Source organism: Nerophis ophidion, linkage group LG24 (assembly GCF_033978795.1).
Source record: "Nerophis ophidion isolate RoL-2023_Sa linkage group LG24, RoL_Noph_v1.0, whole genome shotgun sequence".
Taxonomy (NCBI): domain Eukaryota; kingdom Metazoa; phylum Chordata; class Actinopteri; order Syngnathiformes; family Syngnathidae; genus Nerophis; species Nerophis ophidion.
This window is the reverse complement of record NC_084634.1, coordinates 4008085-4028084: the sequence shown is the minus strand read 5'-3', so window position 1 is coordinate 4028084 and position 20000 is coordinate 4008085. Positions and strand designations below refer to the sequence as shown.

Below are 20000 nucleotides of genomic sequence, written 5' to 3'. Positions count from 1 at the left end.
CTAAGTATATTAATATTAATTAGTAAAACATTGAAGTTTTTTTGTCATTACAGTCCGATTTTTTTTTCTTCACTTTTTACCGTTTTTTTTCCCCTATGTAAGGATAGAGTAAAAATTTTAATTTGACCTTTTTTTATTTAAAAAAAAAAAGTTAAAAACAGATATATTTTAGGACCAAACATTGTTGTAGGCGACTAAATATATTAAAATTAACTAGTGAAACATTTCAGCTTTTTTGTCATTACATTCCCATTTTTTGCTCTTTTTTTCTTACATTTTTATTGTTGTATTTTTCCCAAGCCAAAAATTATTTCTTTTTTATAAAAAAAAAAAAAGGTTAAAAACACATATTTTAGGACAAAACATTGTGTTGTAGGCGACTAAATATATTAATATTAATTAGTGAAACATTTTAGCTTTTTTGTCATTACAGTCCGATTTTTTTCTTCATTTTTTACCGTTTTTTTTCCCTATGCAAGGATAGAGTAAAAATTTTAATTTGACATTTTTTATTAAAAAAAAAAGTTAAAAACAGATATATTTTAGGACAAAACATTGTTGTAGTCGACTAAATATATTAATATTTTTGTCATTACATTCTGATTTTTTGCTCTTTTTCTTACATTTTTACTGTTGTATTTTTCCCAAGCCAAAAATTATTTCGTCATTTTTTATTTAAAAAAAAAAAAGGTTTAAAAACAGACAAAATTTAAGACAAAACATTGTGTTGTATGCGACTAAGTATATTAATATTAATTAGTAAAACATTGCAGCGTTTTTGTCATTACAGTCCGATTTTTTTTCTTCACTTTTTACCGTTTTTTTCCCCCCTATGTAAGGATAGAGTAAAAATTTTTATTTGACCTTTTTTTATTTAAAAAAAAAAGTTAAAAACAGATATATTTTAGGACAAAACATTGTTGTAGGCGACTAAATATATTAAAATTAATTAGTGAAACATTTCAGCTTTTTTGTCATTACATTCCCATTTTTTGCTCTTTTTTTCTTACATTTTTATTGTTGTATTTTTCCCAAGCCAAAAATTTTTTCGTAATTTTTTATAAAAAAAAAAAAAAAAAAGCTTAAAAACACATTTTAAAAAAAACATTGAATGTGAGTGTGAAAGTTGTCTGTCTATCTGTGTTGGCCCTGCGATGAGGTGGCGACTTGTCCAGGGTGTACCCCGCCTTCCGCCCGATTGTAGCTGAGATAGGCACCAGCGCCCCCCACGACCCCAAAAGGGAATAAGCGGTAGAAAATGGATGGATGGATGCAGCGTTTTTGTTATGACAGTCCGATATTTTTCTTCACTTTTTACCGTTTTTTTTCCCCTACGTAAGGATAGAGTAAAAATTTAAATTTGACATTTTTTATAAAAAAAAAAAAAAGTTAAAAACCGATATATTTTAGGACAAAACATTGTTGTAGGTGACTAAATATATTAATATTAATCAGTGAAATGCTTCAGCTTTTTTGTCATTACATTCTGATTATTTTCTTCACTTTTTACCATTTTTTTTCCCTATGTAAGGATAGAGTAAAAATTTTAATTTGACATTTTTTATTTAAAAAAAAAAAAAGGTTAAAAACCGATATATTTTAGGACAAAACATTGTTTTAGGCGACTAAATATATAATTTTTGTCATTACATTCCGATTTTTTTCTTCACTTTTTACCGTTTTTTGTCCTATGTAAGGATAGAGTAAAAAATATAATTTCGCATTTTTTTTTATTTATAAAAAAAAGAGTTAAAAACAGACATTTTAAGACAAAACATTGTGTTGTAGGCGACTAAGTATATTAATATTAATTAGTGAAACATTGCAGCTTTTTTGTCATTACAGTCCGATTTTTTTCTTCACTCATTACTGTTTTTTTTTCCTTCACTTTTTACTTTTTTTCCCCCCCCATGTAAGGATAGAGTAAAAATTAAAATTTGACATTTTTTATTAAAAAAAAAAGTTAAAAACCGATATATTTTAGGAAAAAACATTGTTGTAGGTGACTAAATATATTAATACTAATCAGTGAAACGCTACAGCTTTTTTGTCATTACATTCTGATTTTTTTCTTCACTTTTTACCATTTTTTTTCCCTATGTATGGATAGAGTAAAAATTTTAATTTGACATTTTTTATTTAAAAAAAAAAAAAAAAAGTTAAAAACCGATATATTTTAGGACAAAACATTGTTGTAGGCGACTAAATATATCATTTTTGTCATTACATTCCGATTTTTTTCTTCACTTATTACTGTTTTTTTTCCCTTCACTTTTTACTTTTTTTCCCCCCCCATGTAAGGATAGAGTAAAAATTTAAATTTGACATTTTTTATTCAAAAAAAAGTTAAAAACCGATATATTTTAGGACAAAACATTGTTGTAGGTGACTAAATATATTAATATTAATCAGTGAAACGCTTCAGCTTTTTTGTCATTACATTCTGATTTTTTTCTTCACTTTTTACCATTTTTTTTCCCTATGTAAGGATAGAGTAAAAATTTTAATTTGACATTTTTTTATTTAAAAAAAAAAGTTAAAAACAGATATATTTTAGGACAAAACATTGTTTTAGGCGACTAAATATATTATTTTTGTCATTACATTCCGATTTTTTTCTTCACTTTTTACCGTTTTTTGTCCTATGTAAGGATAGAGTAAAAAATATAATTTCGCATTTTTTTTTATTTATAAAAAAAAGAGTTAAAAACAGACATTTTAAGACAAAATATTGTGTTGTAGGCGACTAAGTATATTAATATTAATTTGTGAAACATTGCAGCTTTTTTTTTTTATTATTACATACTTGGAATTCTGGGATATCTGGAAATTTTTGGTATTAGTCAAAGAAAAGCTCAATAGGCTGAACAGTTGGAAGCTGGAACAGTGCGTCAAAATCTGGAGAAATAGTCGAAGAATAAATAGTTAAATGTTGGTGCAGAAAAGCATATTGTGTGAATGTTTTGGAGCATTCACACAATAACAGAATGATTGCCAAACTAAGTCATCTGTTTTTCTACTTGTCAGGTGTATTTTCACCACAGTTGACCCGGAAACTGGAATCATCACCAGAAAAGAACCTTTGGAAACACTGAAAAGGTAAGGAGTCATGACTTTTTAAACAAGTGTCCCAAAAGTCCCAAAATTCAGGTTGAGCTGGAGGCCACGCCCCTTCCAGCTCCATGCGGACCTGAGTGACGTGTCAACAGTCTGTTTTCACGTCCGCTTTCCCACAATATAAACAGCAATGACGTTATAACTGTAGAATGATCAAGGGCGATTTATTGTTAGGCAGTTTCATTAACGTCCTCCCAGCGCGGTAACAACACACAACAACAGCAGTCAGGTTTTCGTCTACCGTAAAGCAGTTCGTCTGCCGTAAACAGCAATGTTGTGACACTCTTAAACAGGACAATGCTGCCATCTACTGTACATGCGTATGGTTAGAAAAAGAAGGATGGAACCCTTAACTCAACAAAAAGCCACTATGGGTACTTTTCTTAAACTGGAGTACAAGTAAATTTTGTATAGCCATTATGTTCTTTTATTTGGAAATGGTTCATGATTCCAATGTAAAACACAAACCTCTTTCTTTTTTTAATGCCAGAAATTCCCAGATTTCCCAGAATTCCAGGTATGTAATGGGAAAAAAAAGTTGAAATGTTTCACTAATTAATATTAATATACTTAGTCACCTACAACACAATATTTTGTCTCGAAATATGTCTGTTTTTTACTTTTTTTTAAATAAAAGAAATGTCAAATTTAAATTTTTACTCTATTTTTACATAGAAAAAAAATACAACAGTAAAAATCCATCCATCCATTTTCTACTATCTCAGCTACAATCGGGCGGAAGGCGTCGTACACCCTGGACAAGTCGCCACCTCATCACAGGGCCAACACAAATAGACAACATTCACACTCACATTCGCACTAAGCCCTCTGACACCTTGAAGCCCAACAGTAAAAATGTACATAAAAAATCTGAATGTAATGACAAAAAAGCAGAAATGTTTCACTAATTAATAATAATATACTTAGTTACCTACAACACAATGTTTTGTCTTAAAATATGTCTGATTTTAACTTTTTTTAAATAAAAAAATGTCAAATTAAAATGTTTACTCCATCCTTACATAGGAAAAAAAACAGCAAAAATATACGAAAAAAATCGGAATGTAATGACAAAAAAGCTGTAATGTTTCACTAATTATTATTAATATACTTAGTCACCTACAACACAATGTTTTGTCTTAAAATACGCCTGATTTTAACTTTTTTTAAATAAAAAAAATGTCATACTAAAATGTTTACTCTTTCTTATATAGGAAAAAAAAAGCAAAAATATACGGAAAAAAATCAGAATGTAATGACAAAAAAGCAGAAATGTTTCTCGAATTAATATTAATACACTTAGTCACCTACAACACAATGTTTTGTCTTAAAATACGCCTGATTTTAACTTTTTTTGAATTACAAAAGGTCAAATTAAAATTGTTACTCTATCCTGACATGGGGGGAAAAAACAGTAAAAATGTAAGAAAAAAATCGAATATAATGGAAAAAAAGCTGAAATGTTTCACTAATTAATATTAATATATTAAGTCGCCTACAACACAATGTTTTGTCTTAAAATATGTCTGATTTTAACTTTTTTTAAATAAAAAAATGTCAAATTAAAATACTTACTCCTTCTTACATAGGAAAAAAAAAAGCAAAAATATACGGAAAAAAATCAGAATGTAATGACAAAAAAGCTGAAATGTTTCACTAATTAATAATAATATACTTAGTCACCTACAGCACAATGTTTTGTCTTAAAATATGTCTGTTTTTAACTTTTTTTTTTTTTAAATAAAAAAATGTCATTAAAATATTTACTCTATCCTTATATAGGAAAAAAATATATCTAAAAATGTACATAAAAAAATCAGAATGTAATGACAAAAAAGCTGAAAGGTTTCTCAAATTAATATTAATATACTTAGTCACCTACAACACAATGTTTTTTTTTAACTTTTTTTTTTTTTTTAAATAAAAAAATGTCATTAAAATTTTTACTCTATCCTTACATAGGAAAAAAAAAATATAAAAATGTACATAAAAAAATCTGAATGTAATGACAAAGCTGAAATGTTTCTCGAATTAATAATATATTTAGTCGCCTACAACACAATGTTTTGTCTTAAAATGTTGTTTTTAACTTTTTTTTTTTTTAAATAAAAAAATGTCATTAAAATTTTTACTCTATCCTTATATAGGAAAAAAATATATATAAAAATGTACATAAAAAAATCGGAATGTAATGACAAAAAAGTTGAAATGTTTCACTTATTAATATTAATATACTTAGTCGTCTACAACACAATGTTTTGTCTTAACATATGTCTGTTTTCAACCTTTTTTTTTTTTTAAATAAAAAAATGTAATTAAAATTTTTACTCTATCCTTACATAGGAAAATAAATATAGAAAAATGTACACAAAAAAATCGGAATGTAATGACAAAAAAGCTGAAATGTTTGACTAATTAATATTAATATACTTAGTCACCTACAACACAATGTTTTGTCTTAAAATATGTCTGTTTTTAACTTTTTTTAAGTAAAAAAATGTCAAATTAAAATGTTTACTCCTTACATAGGAAAAAAAAAAGCAAAAATATACGGAAAATAATCAGAATGTAATGACAAAAAAGCTGAAATGTTTCACTAATTATTTTTAATATACTTAGTCACCTACAACACGATGTTTTGTCTTAAAATGTCTGTTTTTAACTTCTTTTTTTTTTTTTTTAATAAAATGTCATTAAAATTATCCTTACATACAAAAAAGCTGTAATGTTTCACTAATTAATAATATATTTAGTCACCTACAACACAATGTTTTGTCTTAAAATGTCTGTTTTGAACTTGTTTTTTTTTTTAAATAAAATGTCAAATTAAATTTTTACTCTATCCTTACGTAGGAAAAAAAATATATAAAAATGTACATAAAAAATCTGAATGTAATGACAAAAAAGCTGCAATGTTTCACTAATTAATATTAATATACTTAGTCGCCTACAACACAATGTTTTGTCTTAAAATGTGTTTTTAACTTTTTTTTTTATAAAAAAAATGTAATTAAAATTTTACTCTATCCTTACATAGGAAAAAAACTATAAAAATGTACATAAAAAATCGGAATGTCATGACAAAAAGCTGAAATGTTTCACTAATATTAATATACTTAGTCGCCTACAACACAATGTTTTGTCTTAAAATATGTTTGTTTTTAACTTCTTTTTTTTTAAATAAAAAAATGTCATATTTTTTACTCTATCCTTACATAAGAAATAAAAAAACAGTAAAAATGTACAAAAAATTTGGAAATGTAATGACAAAAATGCTGTTATGTTTCACTAATTAATATTAATAAATTTAGTCGCCTGCAACACAATGTTTTGTCTTAAAATATGTCTGTTTTTAACTTCTTTTTTTTTTAAATAAAAAATGTCATTAAAATTCTTACTCTATCCTGACATGGGGGGAAAAAACAGTAAAAATGTAAGAAAAAAAATATTACCTCTTAATTTTTTTGCTCTTTTTTTCTTACATTTTTACTGTTGTATTTTTTTATGTAGGGATAAAGTAAAAATTATAATTTTGCAATTTTTTTTATTGAAAAAAAAAAGTAAAAAACGACATTTTAAGACATTATGTTGTAGGTGACTAAGTATATTAATATTAATTAGTGAAACATTTCAGCTTTTTTGTCATTACATTCTGATTTTTTATGTACATTTTTACTTTTTTTTTTCCTGTGTAAGGATAGAATAAAAATTTTAGTTTGACATTTTATTAAAAAAAAAAAAAAAAGTTAAAAACAGACATATTTCAAGACAAAACATTATGTTTTAGGCGACTAAGTATATTTTTGTATATTAATTAGTGAACCATTTTAGCTTTTTTTCATTACATACCGATTGTTTTTTTTTTCTTATGTAAGGATAGAGTTAAAAGTATATTTAGAAATTTTTTTATTTAAAAAAAAAAAGTTAAAAACAGACCTTTTTAAGACAAAACATTTTGTTGTAGACGACTTATTACTTTTTTCATTACATACCGATTTTTTCCCTTAAATTTGTACTGTTGTAATTTTCCTATGTAAGGATAGAGTAAAAATTATAATTTGGCATTTAAAAAAAAATTTTTTTTGTTAAAAACACACATTTTGAGACAAAACATTGTGTAGTAGGTGACTAAGTATATTAATATAAATTAGTGAAACATTTCAGCTTTTTTCCCACTACATACTGATTTTTTTGCTCTTTTTTTCTTACATTTTTATTGTTTTTCCTATGTAAGGATAGAGTTAAAATTATATTTAGAATTTTTTTTATTTAAAAAAAGTTAAAAACAGACCTTTTAAGACAAAACATTGTGTTGTAGGCGACATACTACTTTTTTCATTACATACCGATTTTTTTGCTCTTTTTTTCCTTACATTTGTACTGTTGTAATTTTCCTATGTAAGGATAGAGTAAAAATTATAATTTGGCTTTTAATTTTTTTATTTATTTTTTGTTAAAAACACACATTTTGAGACAAAACATTGTGTAGTAGGTGACTAAGTATATTAATATAAATTAGTGAAACATTTCAGCTTTTTTCCCACTACATACTGATTTTTTTGCTCTTTTTTTCTTACATTTTTATTGTTTTTCCTATGTAAGGATAGAGTTAAAATTATATTTAGAATTTTTTTTATTAAAAAAAAGGTTAAAAACAGACATATTTTAAGACAAAACATTGTGTTGTAGGCGACATACTACTTTTTTCATTACATACCGATTTTTTTGCTCTTTTTTTCCTTACATTTGTACTGTTGTAATTTTCCTATGTAAGGATAGAGTAAAAATTATAATTTGGCTTTTAATTTTTTTATTTATTTTTTGTTAAAAACACACATTTTGAGACAAAACATTGTGTAGTAGGTGACTAAGTATATTAATATAAATTCGTGAAACATTTCAGCTTTTTTTCCCACTACATACTGATTTTTTTGCTCTTTTTTTCTTACATTTTTACTGTTTTTCCTATGTAGGACAGAGTATAAATTATAATTTTGGATTTTTTTAAAGTTAAAAACACATATTTTAAGACAAAACATTGTGTTGTAGGCGACCAAGTATATTAATATTAATTAGTGAACATTTTCCATCACATTCTGATTCTTTTGCTATTTTTCTCTTGCAATTTTACTGTTTTTTTTAGATAAATGTATTTGGAAACACACAACTTTAAAAATTTTAGCGGCCACATGAGGTATATTCTCACAAAACATCATCGATACCAGCCTGAATTTGAAAGAAAATGAGCGGTATCGCACATCACTATGTTTTTGTACGTTTTCAGCACGCTATACAGGCGGAATGGAGTCACTCCTTGGCTGACTCTTGCTAGGAGTTTCTTTACGACTTAGAATGCCAAACCAAACAGTTGTTGTCCTTGTGTCCGCCTGCCAGCTACCGACAGTGCAGTCCCAAGGAGAAGCACATCTACAAGTCGGACCCGCTGTTTGGACAGCTGCACAGCGTGAAGAGGACGGGCGTCCTGCAGGTTGGCGACCACGTCTTCCAGATCCGCCGCTGACGGAGCAGGAAGGTGCATCTTTCTCACACACCAACCAAAAGTGTCCAACTAACAAAGCTGTCATTGAAACAAATAATATGTATTTTCATCAATAATACTGTCAAGCAATAACTCATTGCTAAAGGGCATTATTTCATTCATGAACAAAGATAAACTTGTGGGTTGAACAAATGTGGGAGAAGTGGTCGACAGAAAAAAGGGAATTCTGGGATTTCCTGGAATATTTTAGATTGATTTATTGATTGAAATTTTTATTAATAGATTGCACAGTACAGTACATATTCCGTACAATTGACCACTAAATGGTAACACCCCAATAAGTTTTTCAACTTTAATCAATTCATGTAACTTGGGAAATTTTAGTTTGAATGTCCAGGATGAGTGGAAGATGTTGAAGGTCGAAATTTATTGAAAAATGTGGAAATGGTTCAAATTTGAAAAATAGCTAATTTATTTTGAATGGGAAAAATGTCCCGGAAAACCTGGACTTCTGGGAATTTTTGGAATTTGTCTAAGGAAAGCCCGAATAGGCTGGAAAGTTTGAAGTTGGATTGGTTTGAATCGGTTGAAAAATGTGGAAATGGTTCATGTTTGAAAAATGGCTAATTTATTTTGAATGGGGAAAATGTCCCGGAAAACCTGGACTTCTGGGAAATCTGGGAATATTTGGAATTTGTCAAGGGAAAGCTCGAATAGGCTGAAAAGTTAGAAGTTGGATTGGTTTGAATCGGTTGAAAAATGTGGAAATGGTGGAAGTTTGAAAAATGGCTAATTTATTTTGAATGGGGAAAATGTCCCGGAAAATCTGGACATCTGGGAATCTTTGGAATTTGTCAAGGGAAAGCTCGAATGGGCTGAACAGTTTTGAAGTTGAATTGGTTTGAATCGGTTGAAAAATGTGGAAATGGTTCAAGTTTGAAAAATGGCTAATTTATTTTGAATGGGGAAAATGTCCTGAAAAACCTGGACATCTGGGAATTTTTGGAATGTGTCAAAGGAAAGCTCGAATAGGCTGAAAAGTTAGAAGTTGGATTGGTTTGAATCGGTTGAAAAATGTGGAAATGGTGGAAGTTTGAAAAATGGCTAATTTATTTTGAATGGGGAAAATGTCCCGGAAAACCTGGACTTCTGGGAATTTTTGGAATTTGTCTAAGGAAAGCCCGAATAGGCTGAAAAGTTAGAAGTTGGATTGGTTTGAATCGGTTGAAAAATGTGGAAATGGTTCAAGTTTGAAAAATGGCCAATTTATTTTGAATGGGGAAAATGTCCCGGAAAACCTGGACTTCTGGGAATTTTTGGAATTTGTCAAGGGAAAGCTCGAATTGGCTGAAATTTAGAAGTTGGATTGGTTTGAATCGGTTGAAAAATGTGGAAATGGTTCAAGTGTGAAAAATGGCCAATTTATTTTGAATGGGGAAAATGTCCCGGAAAACCTGGACTTTTTGGAAATTGTCAAAGGAAAGTTTTGAAGTTGGATTGGTCTGAATCGGTTGAAAATTGTGGAGATGGTTCAAGTTTGAAAAATGGCTAATATATCTTGAATGGGGAAAATGTCCCGTAAAACCTGGACTTCTGGGAATTTTTGGAATTTGTCAAGGGAAAGCTCGAATTGGCTGAAATTTAGAAGTTGGATTGGTTTGAATCGGTTGAAAAATGTGGAAATGGTTCAAGTTTGAAAAATGGCTAATTTATTTTGAATGGGAAAAATGTCCCGGAAAACCTGGACTTCTGGGAAATCTGGGAATTTTTGGAATTTGTCAAAGGAAAGCCCGAATAGGCTGAAAAGTTAGAAGTTGGATTGGTTTGAATCGGTTGAAAAATGTGGAAATGGTTCAAGTTTGAAAAATGGCAAATTTATTTTGAATGGGGAAAATGTCCCGGAAAACCTGGACCTCTGGGAATTTTTGGAATTTGTCAAGCGAAAGCTCTAATTGGCTGAAATTTAGAAGTTGGATTGGTTTGAATCGGTTGAAAAATGTGGAAATGGTTCAAATTTGAAAAATAGCTAATTTATTTTGAATGGGGAAAATGTCCCGGAAAACCTGGACTTCTGGGAAGTTTTGGAACTTGTCTTGGGAAAGCCCGAATAGGCTGAACAGTTTTGAAGTTGGATTGGTTTGAATCTGTTGAAAAATGTGGAAATGGTTCAAGCTTGAAAAATGGCTAATTTATTTTGAATGGGGAAAATGTCCCGGAAAACCTGGACTTCTGGGAATTTTTGGAATTTGTCAAAGGAAAGCCCGAATAGGCTGAAAAGTTAGAAGTTGGATTGGTTTGAATCTGTTGAAAAATGTGGAAATGGGTCAAGCTTGAAAAATGGCAAATTTATTTTGAATGGGGAAAATGTCCCGGAAAACCTGGTCTTCTGGGAAATCTGGGAATTTTTGCAATTTGTCAAGGGAAAGCTCGAATGGGCTGAACAGTTTTGAAGTTGAATTGGTTTGAATCGGTTGAAAAATGTGGAAATGGTTCAAGTTTGAAAAATGGCTAATTTATTTTGAATGGGGAAAATGTCCTGAAAAACCTGGACATCTGGGAATTTTTGGAATGTGTCAAAGGAAAGCTCGAATAGGCTGAAAAGTTAGAAGTTGGATTGGTTTGAATCGGTTGAAAAATGTGGAAATGGTGGAAGTTTGAAAAATGGCTAATTTATTTTGAATGGGGAAAATGTCCCGGAAAATCTGGACTTCTGGGAATCTTTGGAATTTGTCAAGGGAAAGCTCGAATGGGCTGAACAGTTTTGAAGTTGAATTGGTTTGAATCGGTTGAAAAATGTGGAAATGGTTCAAGTTTGAAAAATGGCTAATTTATTTTGAATGGGGAAAATGTCCTGAAAAACCTGGACATCTGGGAATTTTTGGAATGTGTCAAAGGAAAGCTCGAATAGGCTGAAAAGTTAGAAGTTGGATTGGTTTGAATCGGTTGAAAAATGTGGAAATGGTGGAAGTTTGAAAAATGGCTAATTTATTTTGAATGGGGAAAATGTCCCGGAAAACCTGGACTTCTGGGAATTTTTGGAATTTGTCTAAGGAAAGCCCGAATAGGCTGAAAAGTTAGAAGTTGGATTGGTTTGAATCGGTTGAAAAATGTGGAAATGGTTCAAGTTTGAAAAATGGCCAATTTATTTTGAATGGGGAAAATGTCCCGGAAAACCTGGACTTCTGGGAATTTTTGGAATTTGTCAAGGGAAAGCTCGAATTGGCTGAAATTTAGAAGTTGGATTGGTTTGAATCGGTTGAAAAATGTGGAAATGGTTCAAGTGTGAAAAATGGCCAATTTATTTTGAATGAGGAAAATGTCCCGGAAAACCTGGACTTTTTGGAAATTGTCAAAGGAAAGTTTTGAAGTTGGATTGGTCTGAATCGGTTGAAAATTGTGGAGATGGTTCAAGTTTGAAAAATGGCTAATATATCTTGAATGGGGAAAATGTCCCGTAAAACCTGGACTTCTGGGAATTTTTGGAATTTGTCAAGGGAAAGCTCGAATTGGCTGAAATTTAGAAGTTGGATTGGTTTGAATCGGTTGAAAAATGTGGAAATGGTTCAAGTTTGAAAAATGGCTAATTTATTTTGAATGGGAAAAATGTCCCGGAAAACCTGGACTTCTGGGAAATCTGGGAATTTTTGGAATTTGTCAAAGGAAAGCCCGAATAGGCTGAAAAGTTAGAAGTTGGATTGGTTTGAATCGGTTGAAAAATGTGGAAATGGTTCAAGTTTGAAAAATGGCAAATTTATTTTGAATGGGGAAAATGTCCCGGAAAACCTGGACCTCTGGGAATTTTTGGAATTTGTCAAGCGAAAGCTCTAATTGGCTGAAATTTAGAAGTTGGATTGGTTTGAATCGGTTGAAAAATGTGGAAATGGTTCAAATTTGAAAAATAGCTAATTTATTTTGAATGGGGAAAATGTCCCGGAAAACCTGGACTTCTGGGAAGTTTTGGAACTTGTCTTGGGAAAGCCCGAATAGGCTGAACAGTTTTGAAGTTGGATTGGTTTGAATCTGTTGAAAAATGTGGAAATGGTTCAAGCTTGAAAAATGGCTAATTTATTTTGAATGGGGAAAATGTCCCGGAAAACCTGGACTTCTGGGAATTTTTGGAATTTGTCAAAGGAAAGCCCGAATAGGCTGAAAAGTTAGAAGTTGGATTGGTTTGAATCTGTTGAAAAATGTGGAAATGGGTCAAGCTTGAAAAATGGCAAATTTATTTTGAATGGGGAAAATGTCCCGGAAAACCTGGTCTTCTGGGAAATCTGGGAATTTTTGCAATTTGTCAAGGGAAAGCTCGAATAGGCTGAACAGTTTTGAAGTTAGATTGGTTTGAATCTGTTGAAAAATGTGGAAATGGTTCAAGTTTGAAAAATGGCTAATTTATTTTGAATGGGGAAAATGTCCCGGAAAATCTGGATTTCTGGGATTTTTTGGAATTTGTCAAGGGAAAGCTCGAATAGGCTGAAAAGTTAGAAGTTGGATTGGTTTGAATCGGTTGAAAAATGTTGAAATGGTTCAAGTGTGAAAAATGGCCAATTTATTTTGAATGGGAAAAATGTCCCGGAAACCTGGACTTCTGGGAATTTTTGGAATTTGTCAAGGGAAAGCTTGAATATGTTGAAAAATTTGAAGTTGGATTGGTTTGAATTGGTTGAAAAATGTGGAAATGGTTCAAGTTTGAAAAATGGCTAATTTATTTTGAATGGGGAAAATGTCCCGGAAAACCTGGACTTCTGGGAATTTGGGGAATTTGTCAAGGGAAAGCTCGAATAGGCTGGAAAGTTAGAAGTTGGATTGGTTTGAATCGGTTGAAAAATGTGGAAATGGTTCAAGTTTGAAAAATGGCTAATTTATTTTGAATGGGGAAAATGTCCCGGAAACCTGGACTTCTAGGAATTTTTGGAATTTGTCAAGGGAAAGCTCGAATATGTTGAAAAATTTGAAGTTGGATTGGTTTGAATTGGTTGAAAAATGTGGAAATGGTTCAAGTTTGAAAAATGTCAAATTTATTTTGAATGGGGAAAATGTCCTGAAAAACCTGGACATCTGGGAATCTTTGCAATGTGTCAAGGGAAAGCTCGAATTGGCTGAAATTTAGAAGTTGGATTGGTTTGAATCGGTTGAAAAATGTGGAAATGGTTCTAGTTTGAAAAATGGCTAATTTATTTTGAATGGGGAAAATGTCCCGGAAAACCTGGACTTTTTGGAAATTGTCAAAGGAAAGCCCGAATAGGCTGAACAGTTTTGAAGTTGGATTGGTCTGAATCGGTTGAAAATTGTGGAAATGGTTCAAGTTTGAAAAATGGCTAATTTATTTTGAATGGGGAAAATGTCCCGTAAAACCTGGACTTCTGGGAATTTTTGGAATGTGTCAAGGGAAAGCTCGAATAGGCTGAAATTTAGAAGTTGGATTGGTTTGAATCGGTTGAAAAATGTGGAAATGGTTCAAGTTTGAAAAATGGCTAATTTATTTTGAATGGGAAAAATGTCCCGGAAAACCTGGACTTCTGGGAATTTTTGGAATTTGTCAAAGGAAAGCCCGAATAGGCTGAAAAGTTAGAAGTTGGATTGGTTTGAACCGTTTGAAAAATGTGGAAATGGGTCAAGTTTGAAAAATGGCAAATTTATTTTGAATGGGGAAAATGTCCCGGAAAACCCGGTCTTCTGGGAAATCTGGGAATTTTTGCAATTTGTCAAGGGAAAGCTCGAATAGGCTGAACAGTTTTGAAGTTAGATTGGTTTGAATCCGTTGAAAAATGTGGAAATGGTTCAAGTTTGAAAAATGGCTAATTTATTTTGAATGGGGAAAATGTCCCGGAAAACCTGGTCTTCTGGGAAATCTGGGAATTTTTGCAATTTGTCAAGGGAAAGCTCGAATAGGCTGAACAGTTTTGAAGTTGGATTGGTTTGAATCTGTTGAAAAATGTGGAAATGGTTCAAGTTTGAAAAATCGCTAATTTATTTTGAATGGAGAAAATGTCCCGTAAAACCTGGTCTTCTGGGAAATCTGGGAATTTTTGGAAATTGTCAAGGGAAAGCCCGAATAGGCTGAACAGTTTGAAGTTGGATTGGTTTGAATCGGTTGAAAAATGTGGAAATGGTTCAAGTTTGAAAAATGGCTAATTTAATTTTGTATGGGGGAAAATGTCCTGAAAAACCTGGACTTCTGGGAAATCTAGGAATTTTTGGAATTTGTCAAGGGAAAGCCCGAATAGGCTGAACAGTTTTGAAGTTAGATTGGTTTGAATAATATGGAAATGGTTCAAGTTTGAAAAATGGCTAATTTAATTTTGAATGGGGAAAATGTCCTTGAAAAACCTGGTCTTCTGGGAAATCTAGGAATTTTTGGAATTTGTCAAGGGAAAGCCCGAATAGGCTGAACAGTTTTGGAGTTTGATTCGTTTGAATCTGTTGAAAAATGTGGAAATGGTTCAAGTTTGAAAAATGGCTAATTTATTTTGAATGGGGAAAATGTCCCGGAAAACCTGGACTTCTGGGAAATCTGGGAATTTTTGGAAATTGTCAAGGGAAAGCCCGAATAGGCTGAACAGTTTTGGAGTTTGATTTGTTTGAATCTGTTGAAAAATGTGGAAATGGTTCAAATTTGAAAAATGGCTAATTTATTTTGAATGGGGAAAATGTCCCGGAAAACCTGGACTTCTGGGAAATCTGGGAATTTTTGGAATTTGTCAAGGGAAAGCCCGAATAGGCTGAACAGTTTTGAAGTTAGATTGGTTTCAATAATATGGAAATGGTTCAAGTTTGAAAAATGGCTAATTTAATTTTGAATGGGGAAAATGTCCTTGAAAAACCTGGTCTTCTGGGAAATCTAGGAATTTTTGGAATTTGTCAAGGGAAAGCCCGAATAGGCTGAACAGTTTTGAAGTTGGATTGGTTTGAATCGGTTGAAAAATGTGGAAATGGTTCAAGTTTGAAAAATGGCTAATTTATTTTGAATGGGGAAAATGTCCTTGAAAAACCTGGTCTTCTGGGAAATCTAGGAATTTTTGGAATTTTTCAAGGGAAAGCCCGAATGGGCTGAACAGTTTTGAAGTTGGATTGGTCTGAATCGGTTGAAAATTGTGGAAATGGTTCAAGTTTGAAAAATGGCTAATATATCTTGAATGGGGAAAATGTCCCGTAAAACCTGGACTTCTGGGAATTTTTGGAATTTGTCAAGGGAAAGCTCGAATAGGCTGAAATTTAGAAGTTGGATTGGTTTGAATCGGTTGAAAAATGTGGAAATGATTCAAGTTTGAAAAATAGCAAATTTATTTTGAATGGGAAAAATGTCCCGGAAAACCTGGACTTCTGGGAATTTTTGGAATTTGTCTAAGGAAAGCCCGAATAGGCTGAAAAGTTAGAAGTTGGATTGGTTTGAATCGGTTGAAAAATGTGGGAATGGTTCAAGTTTGAAAAATGGCTAATTTGTTTTGAATGGGGAAAATGTCCCGGAAAACCTGGACTTCTGGGAATTTTGGGAATTTGTCAAAGGAAAGCCCGAATAGGCTGAAAAGTTAGAAGTTGGATTGGTTTGAATCGGTTGAAAAATGTGGAAATGGTTCAAGTTTGAAAAATGGCCAATTTATTTTGAATGGGGAAAATGTCCCGGAAAACCTGGACTTCTGGGAATTTTGGGAATTTGTCAAAGGAAAGCTCGAATAGGCTGAAAAGTTAGAAGGTGGATTGGTTTGAATCGGTTGAAAAATGTGGAAATGGTTCAAGTTTGAAAAATGGCTAATTTATTTTGAATGGGGAAAATGTCCTGTAAAACCTGGACTTCTGGCAATTTTGGGAATTTGTCAAGGGAAAGCTCGAACAGGCCGAAAAGTTAGAAGTTGGATTGGATTGAATCGGTTGAAAAATGTGGAAATGGTTCAAGTTTGAAAAATGGCTAATTTATTTTGAATGGGGAAAATGTCCCGGAAAACCTGGACTTCTGGGAATTTTTGGAATTTGTCAAAGGAAAGCCCGAATAGGCTGAAAAGTTAGAAGTTGGATTGGTTTGAATCTGTTGAAAAATGTGGAAATGGGTCAAGCTTGAAAAATGGCAAATTTATTTTGAATGGGGAAAATGTCCCGGAAAACCTGGTCTTCTGGGAAATCTGGGAATTTTTGCAATTTGTCAAGGGAAAGCTCGAATAGGCTGAACAGTTTTGAAGTTAGATTGGTTTGAATCTGTTGAAAAATGTGGAAATGGTTCAAGTTTGAAAAATGGCTAATTTATTTTGAATGGGGAAAATGTCCCGGAAAATCTGGATTTCTGGGATTTTTTGGAATTTGTCAAGGGAAAGCTCGAATAGGCTGAAAAGTTAGAAGTTGGATTGGTTTGAATCGGTTGAAAAATGTTGAAATGGTTCAAGTGTGAAAAATGGCCAATTTATTTTGAATGGGAAAAATGTCCCGGAAACCTGGACTTCTGGGAATTTTTGGAATTTGTCAAGGGAAAGCTTGAATATGTTGAAAAATTTGAAGTTGGATTGGTTTGAATTGGTTGAAAAATGTGGAAATGGTTCAAGTTTGAAAAATGGCTAATTTATTTTGAATGGGGAAAATGTCCCGGAAAACCTGGACTTCTGGGAATTTGGGGAATTTGTCAAGGGAAAGCTCGAATAGGCTGGAAAGTTAGAAGTTGGATTGGTTTGAATCGGTTGAAAAATGTGGAAATGGTTCAAGTTTGAAAAATGGCTAATTTATTTTGAATGGGGAAAATGTCCCGGAAACCTGGACTTCTAGGAATTTTTGGAATTTGTCAAGGGAAAGCTCGAATATGTTGAAAAATTTGAAGTTGGATTGGTTTGAATTGGTTGAAAAATGTGGAAATGGTTCAAGTTTGAAAAATGTCAAATTTATTTTGAATGGGGAAAATGTCCTGAAAAACCTGGACATCTGGGAATCTTTGCAATGTGTCAAGGGAAAGCTCGAATTGGCTGAAATTTAGAAGTTGGATTGGTTTGAATCGGTTGAAAAATGTGGAAATGGTTCTAGTTTGAAAAATGGCTAATTTATTTTGAATGGGGAAAATGTCCCGGAAAACCTGGACTTTTTGGAAATTGTCAAAGGAAAGCCCGAATAGGCTGAACAGTTTTGAAGTTGGATTGGTCTGAATCGGTTGAAAATTGTGGAAATGGTTCAAGTTTGAAAAATGGCTAATTTATTTTGAATGGGGAAAATGTCCCGTAAAACCTGGACTTCTGGGAATTTTTGGAATGTGTCAAGGGAAAGCTCGAATAGGCTGAAATTTAGAAGTTGGATTGGTTTGAATCGGTTGAAAAATGTGGAAATGGTTCAAGTTTGAAAAATGGCTAATTTATTTTGAATGGGAAAAATGTCCCGGAAAACCTGGACTTCTGGGAATTTTTGGAATTTGTCAAAGGAAAGCCCGAATAGGCTGAAAAGTTAGAAGTTGGATTGGTTTGAACCGTTTGAAAAATGTGGAAATGGGTCAAGTTTGAAAAATGGCAAATTTATTTTGAATGGGGAAAATGTCCCGGAAAACCCGGTCTTCTGGGAAATCTGGGAATTTTTGCAATTTGTCAAGGGAAAGCTCGAATAGGCTGAACAGTTTTGAAGTTAGATTGGTTTGAATCCGTTGAAAAATGTGGAAATGGTTCAAGTTTGAAAAATGGCTAATTTATTTTGAATGGGGAAAATGTCCCGGAAAACCTGGTCTTCTGGGAAATCTGGGAATTTTTGCAATTTGTCAAGGGAAAGCTCGAATAGGCTGAACAGTTTTGAAGTTGGATTGGTTTGAATCTGTTGAAAAATGTGGAAATGGTTCAAGTTTGAAAAATCGCTAATTTATTTTGAATGGAGAAAATGTCCCGTAAAACCTGGTCTTCTGGGAAATCTGGGAATTTTTGGAAATTGTCAAGGGAAAGCCCGAATAGGCTGAACAGTTTGAAGTTGGATTGGTTTGAATCGGTTGAAAAATGTGGAAATGGTTCAAGTTTGAAAAATGGCTAATTTAATTTTGTATGGGGGAAAATGTCCTGAAAAACCTGGACTTCTGGGAAATCTAGGAATTTTTGGAATTTGTCAAGGGAAAGCCCGAATAGGCTGAACAGTTTTGAAGTTAGATTGGTTTGAATAATATGGAAATGGTTCAAGTTTGAAAAATGGCTAATTTAATTTTGAATGGGGAAAATGTCCTTGAAAAACCTGGTCTTCTGGGAAATCTAGGAATTTTTGGAATTTGTCAAGGGAAAGCCCGAATAGGCTGAACAGTTTTGGAGTTTGATTCGTTTGAATCTGTTGAAAAATGTGGAAATGGTTCAAGTTTGAAAAATGGCTAATTTATTTTGAATGGGGAAAATGTCCCGGAAAACCTGGACTTCTGGGAAATCTGGGAATTTTTGGAAATTGTCAAGGGAAAGCCCGAATAGGCTGAACAGTTTTGGAGTTTGATTTGTTTGAATCTGTTGAAAAATGTGGAAATGGTTCAAATTTGAAAAATGGCTAATTTATTTTGAATGGGGAAAATGTCCCGGAAAACCTGGACTTCTGGGAAATCTGGGAATTTTTGGAATTTGTCAAGGGAAAGCCCGAATAGGCTGAACAGTTTTGAAGTTAGATTGGTTTCAATAATATGGAAATGGTTCAAGTTTGAAAAATGGCTAATTTAATTTTGAATGGGGAAAATGTCCTTGAAAAACCTGGTCTTCTGGGAAATCTAGGAATTTTTGGAATTTGTCAAGGGAAAGCCCGAATAGGCTGAACAGTTTTGAAGTTGGATTGGTTTGAATCGGTTGAAAAATGTGGAAATGGTTCAAGTTTGAAAAATGGCTAATTTATTTTGAATGGGGAAAATGTCCTTGAAAAACCTGGTCTTCTGGGAAATCTAGGAATTTTTGGAATTTTTCAAGGGAAAGCCCGAATGGGCTGAACAGTTTTGAAGTTGGATTGGTCTGAATCGGTTGAAAATTGTGGAAATGGTTCAAGTTTGAAAAATGGCTAATATATCTTGAATGGGGAAAATGTCCCGTAAAACCTGGACTTCTGGGAATTTTTGGAATTTGTCAAGGGAAAGCTCGAATAGGCTGAAATTTAGAAGTTGGATTGGTTTGAATCGGTTGAAAAATGTGGAAATGATTCAAGTTTGAAAAATAGCAAATTTATTTTGAATGGGAAAAATGTCCCGGAAAACCTGGACTTCTGGGAATTTTTGGAATTTGTCTAAGGAAAGCCCGAATAGGCTGAAAAGTTAGAAGTTGGATTGGTTTGAATCGGTTGAAAAATGTGGGAATGGTTCAAGTTTGAAAAATGGCTAATTTGTTTTGAATGGGGAAAATGTCCCGGAAAACCTGGACTTCTGGGAATTTTGGGAATTTGTCAAAGGAAAGCCCGAATAGGCTGAAAAGTTAGAAGTTGGATT

The 20000-nt window shown here is 32.1% G+C and overlaps 1 protein-coding gene across 1 annotated transcript in view; it reads left to right on the top strand.

Annotated features, from left to right (window-relative positions):
- marc1 (mitochondrial amidoxime reducing component 1) overlaps nucleotides 1–8797 on the top strand; it is a 27043-nt gene extending 18246 nt beyond the window's left edge. Inside the window, exons 6-7 of the mRNA XM_061885703.1 lie at nucleotides 3028–3099; nucleotides 8512–8797. Coding sequence (XP_061741687.1) covers nucleotides 3028–3099; nucleotides 8512–8638 — 199 coding nt within the window. The 3' untranslated portion in view covers nucleotides 8639–8797. The remainder of the gene's footprint in view (nucleotides 1–3027; nucleotides 3100–8511) is intronic.
- Nucleotides 8798–20000: the final 11203 nt, after the last annotated feature.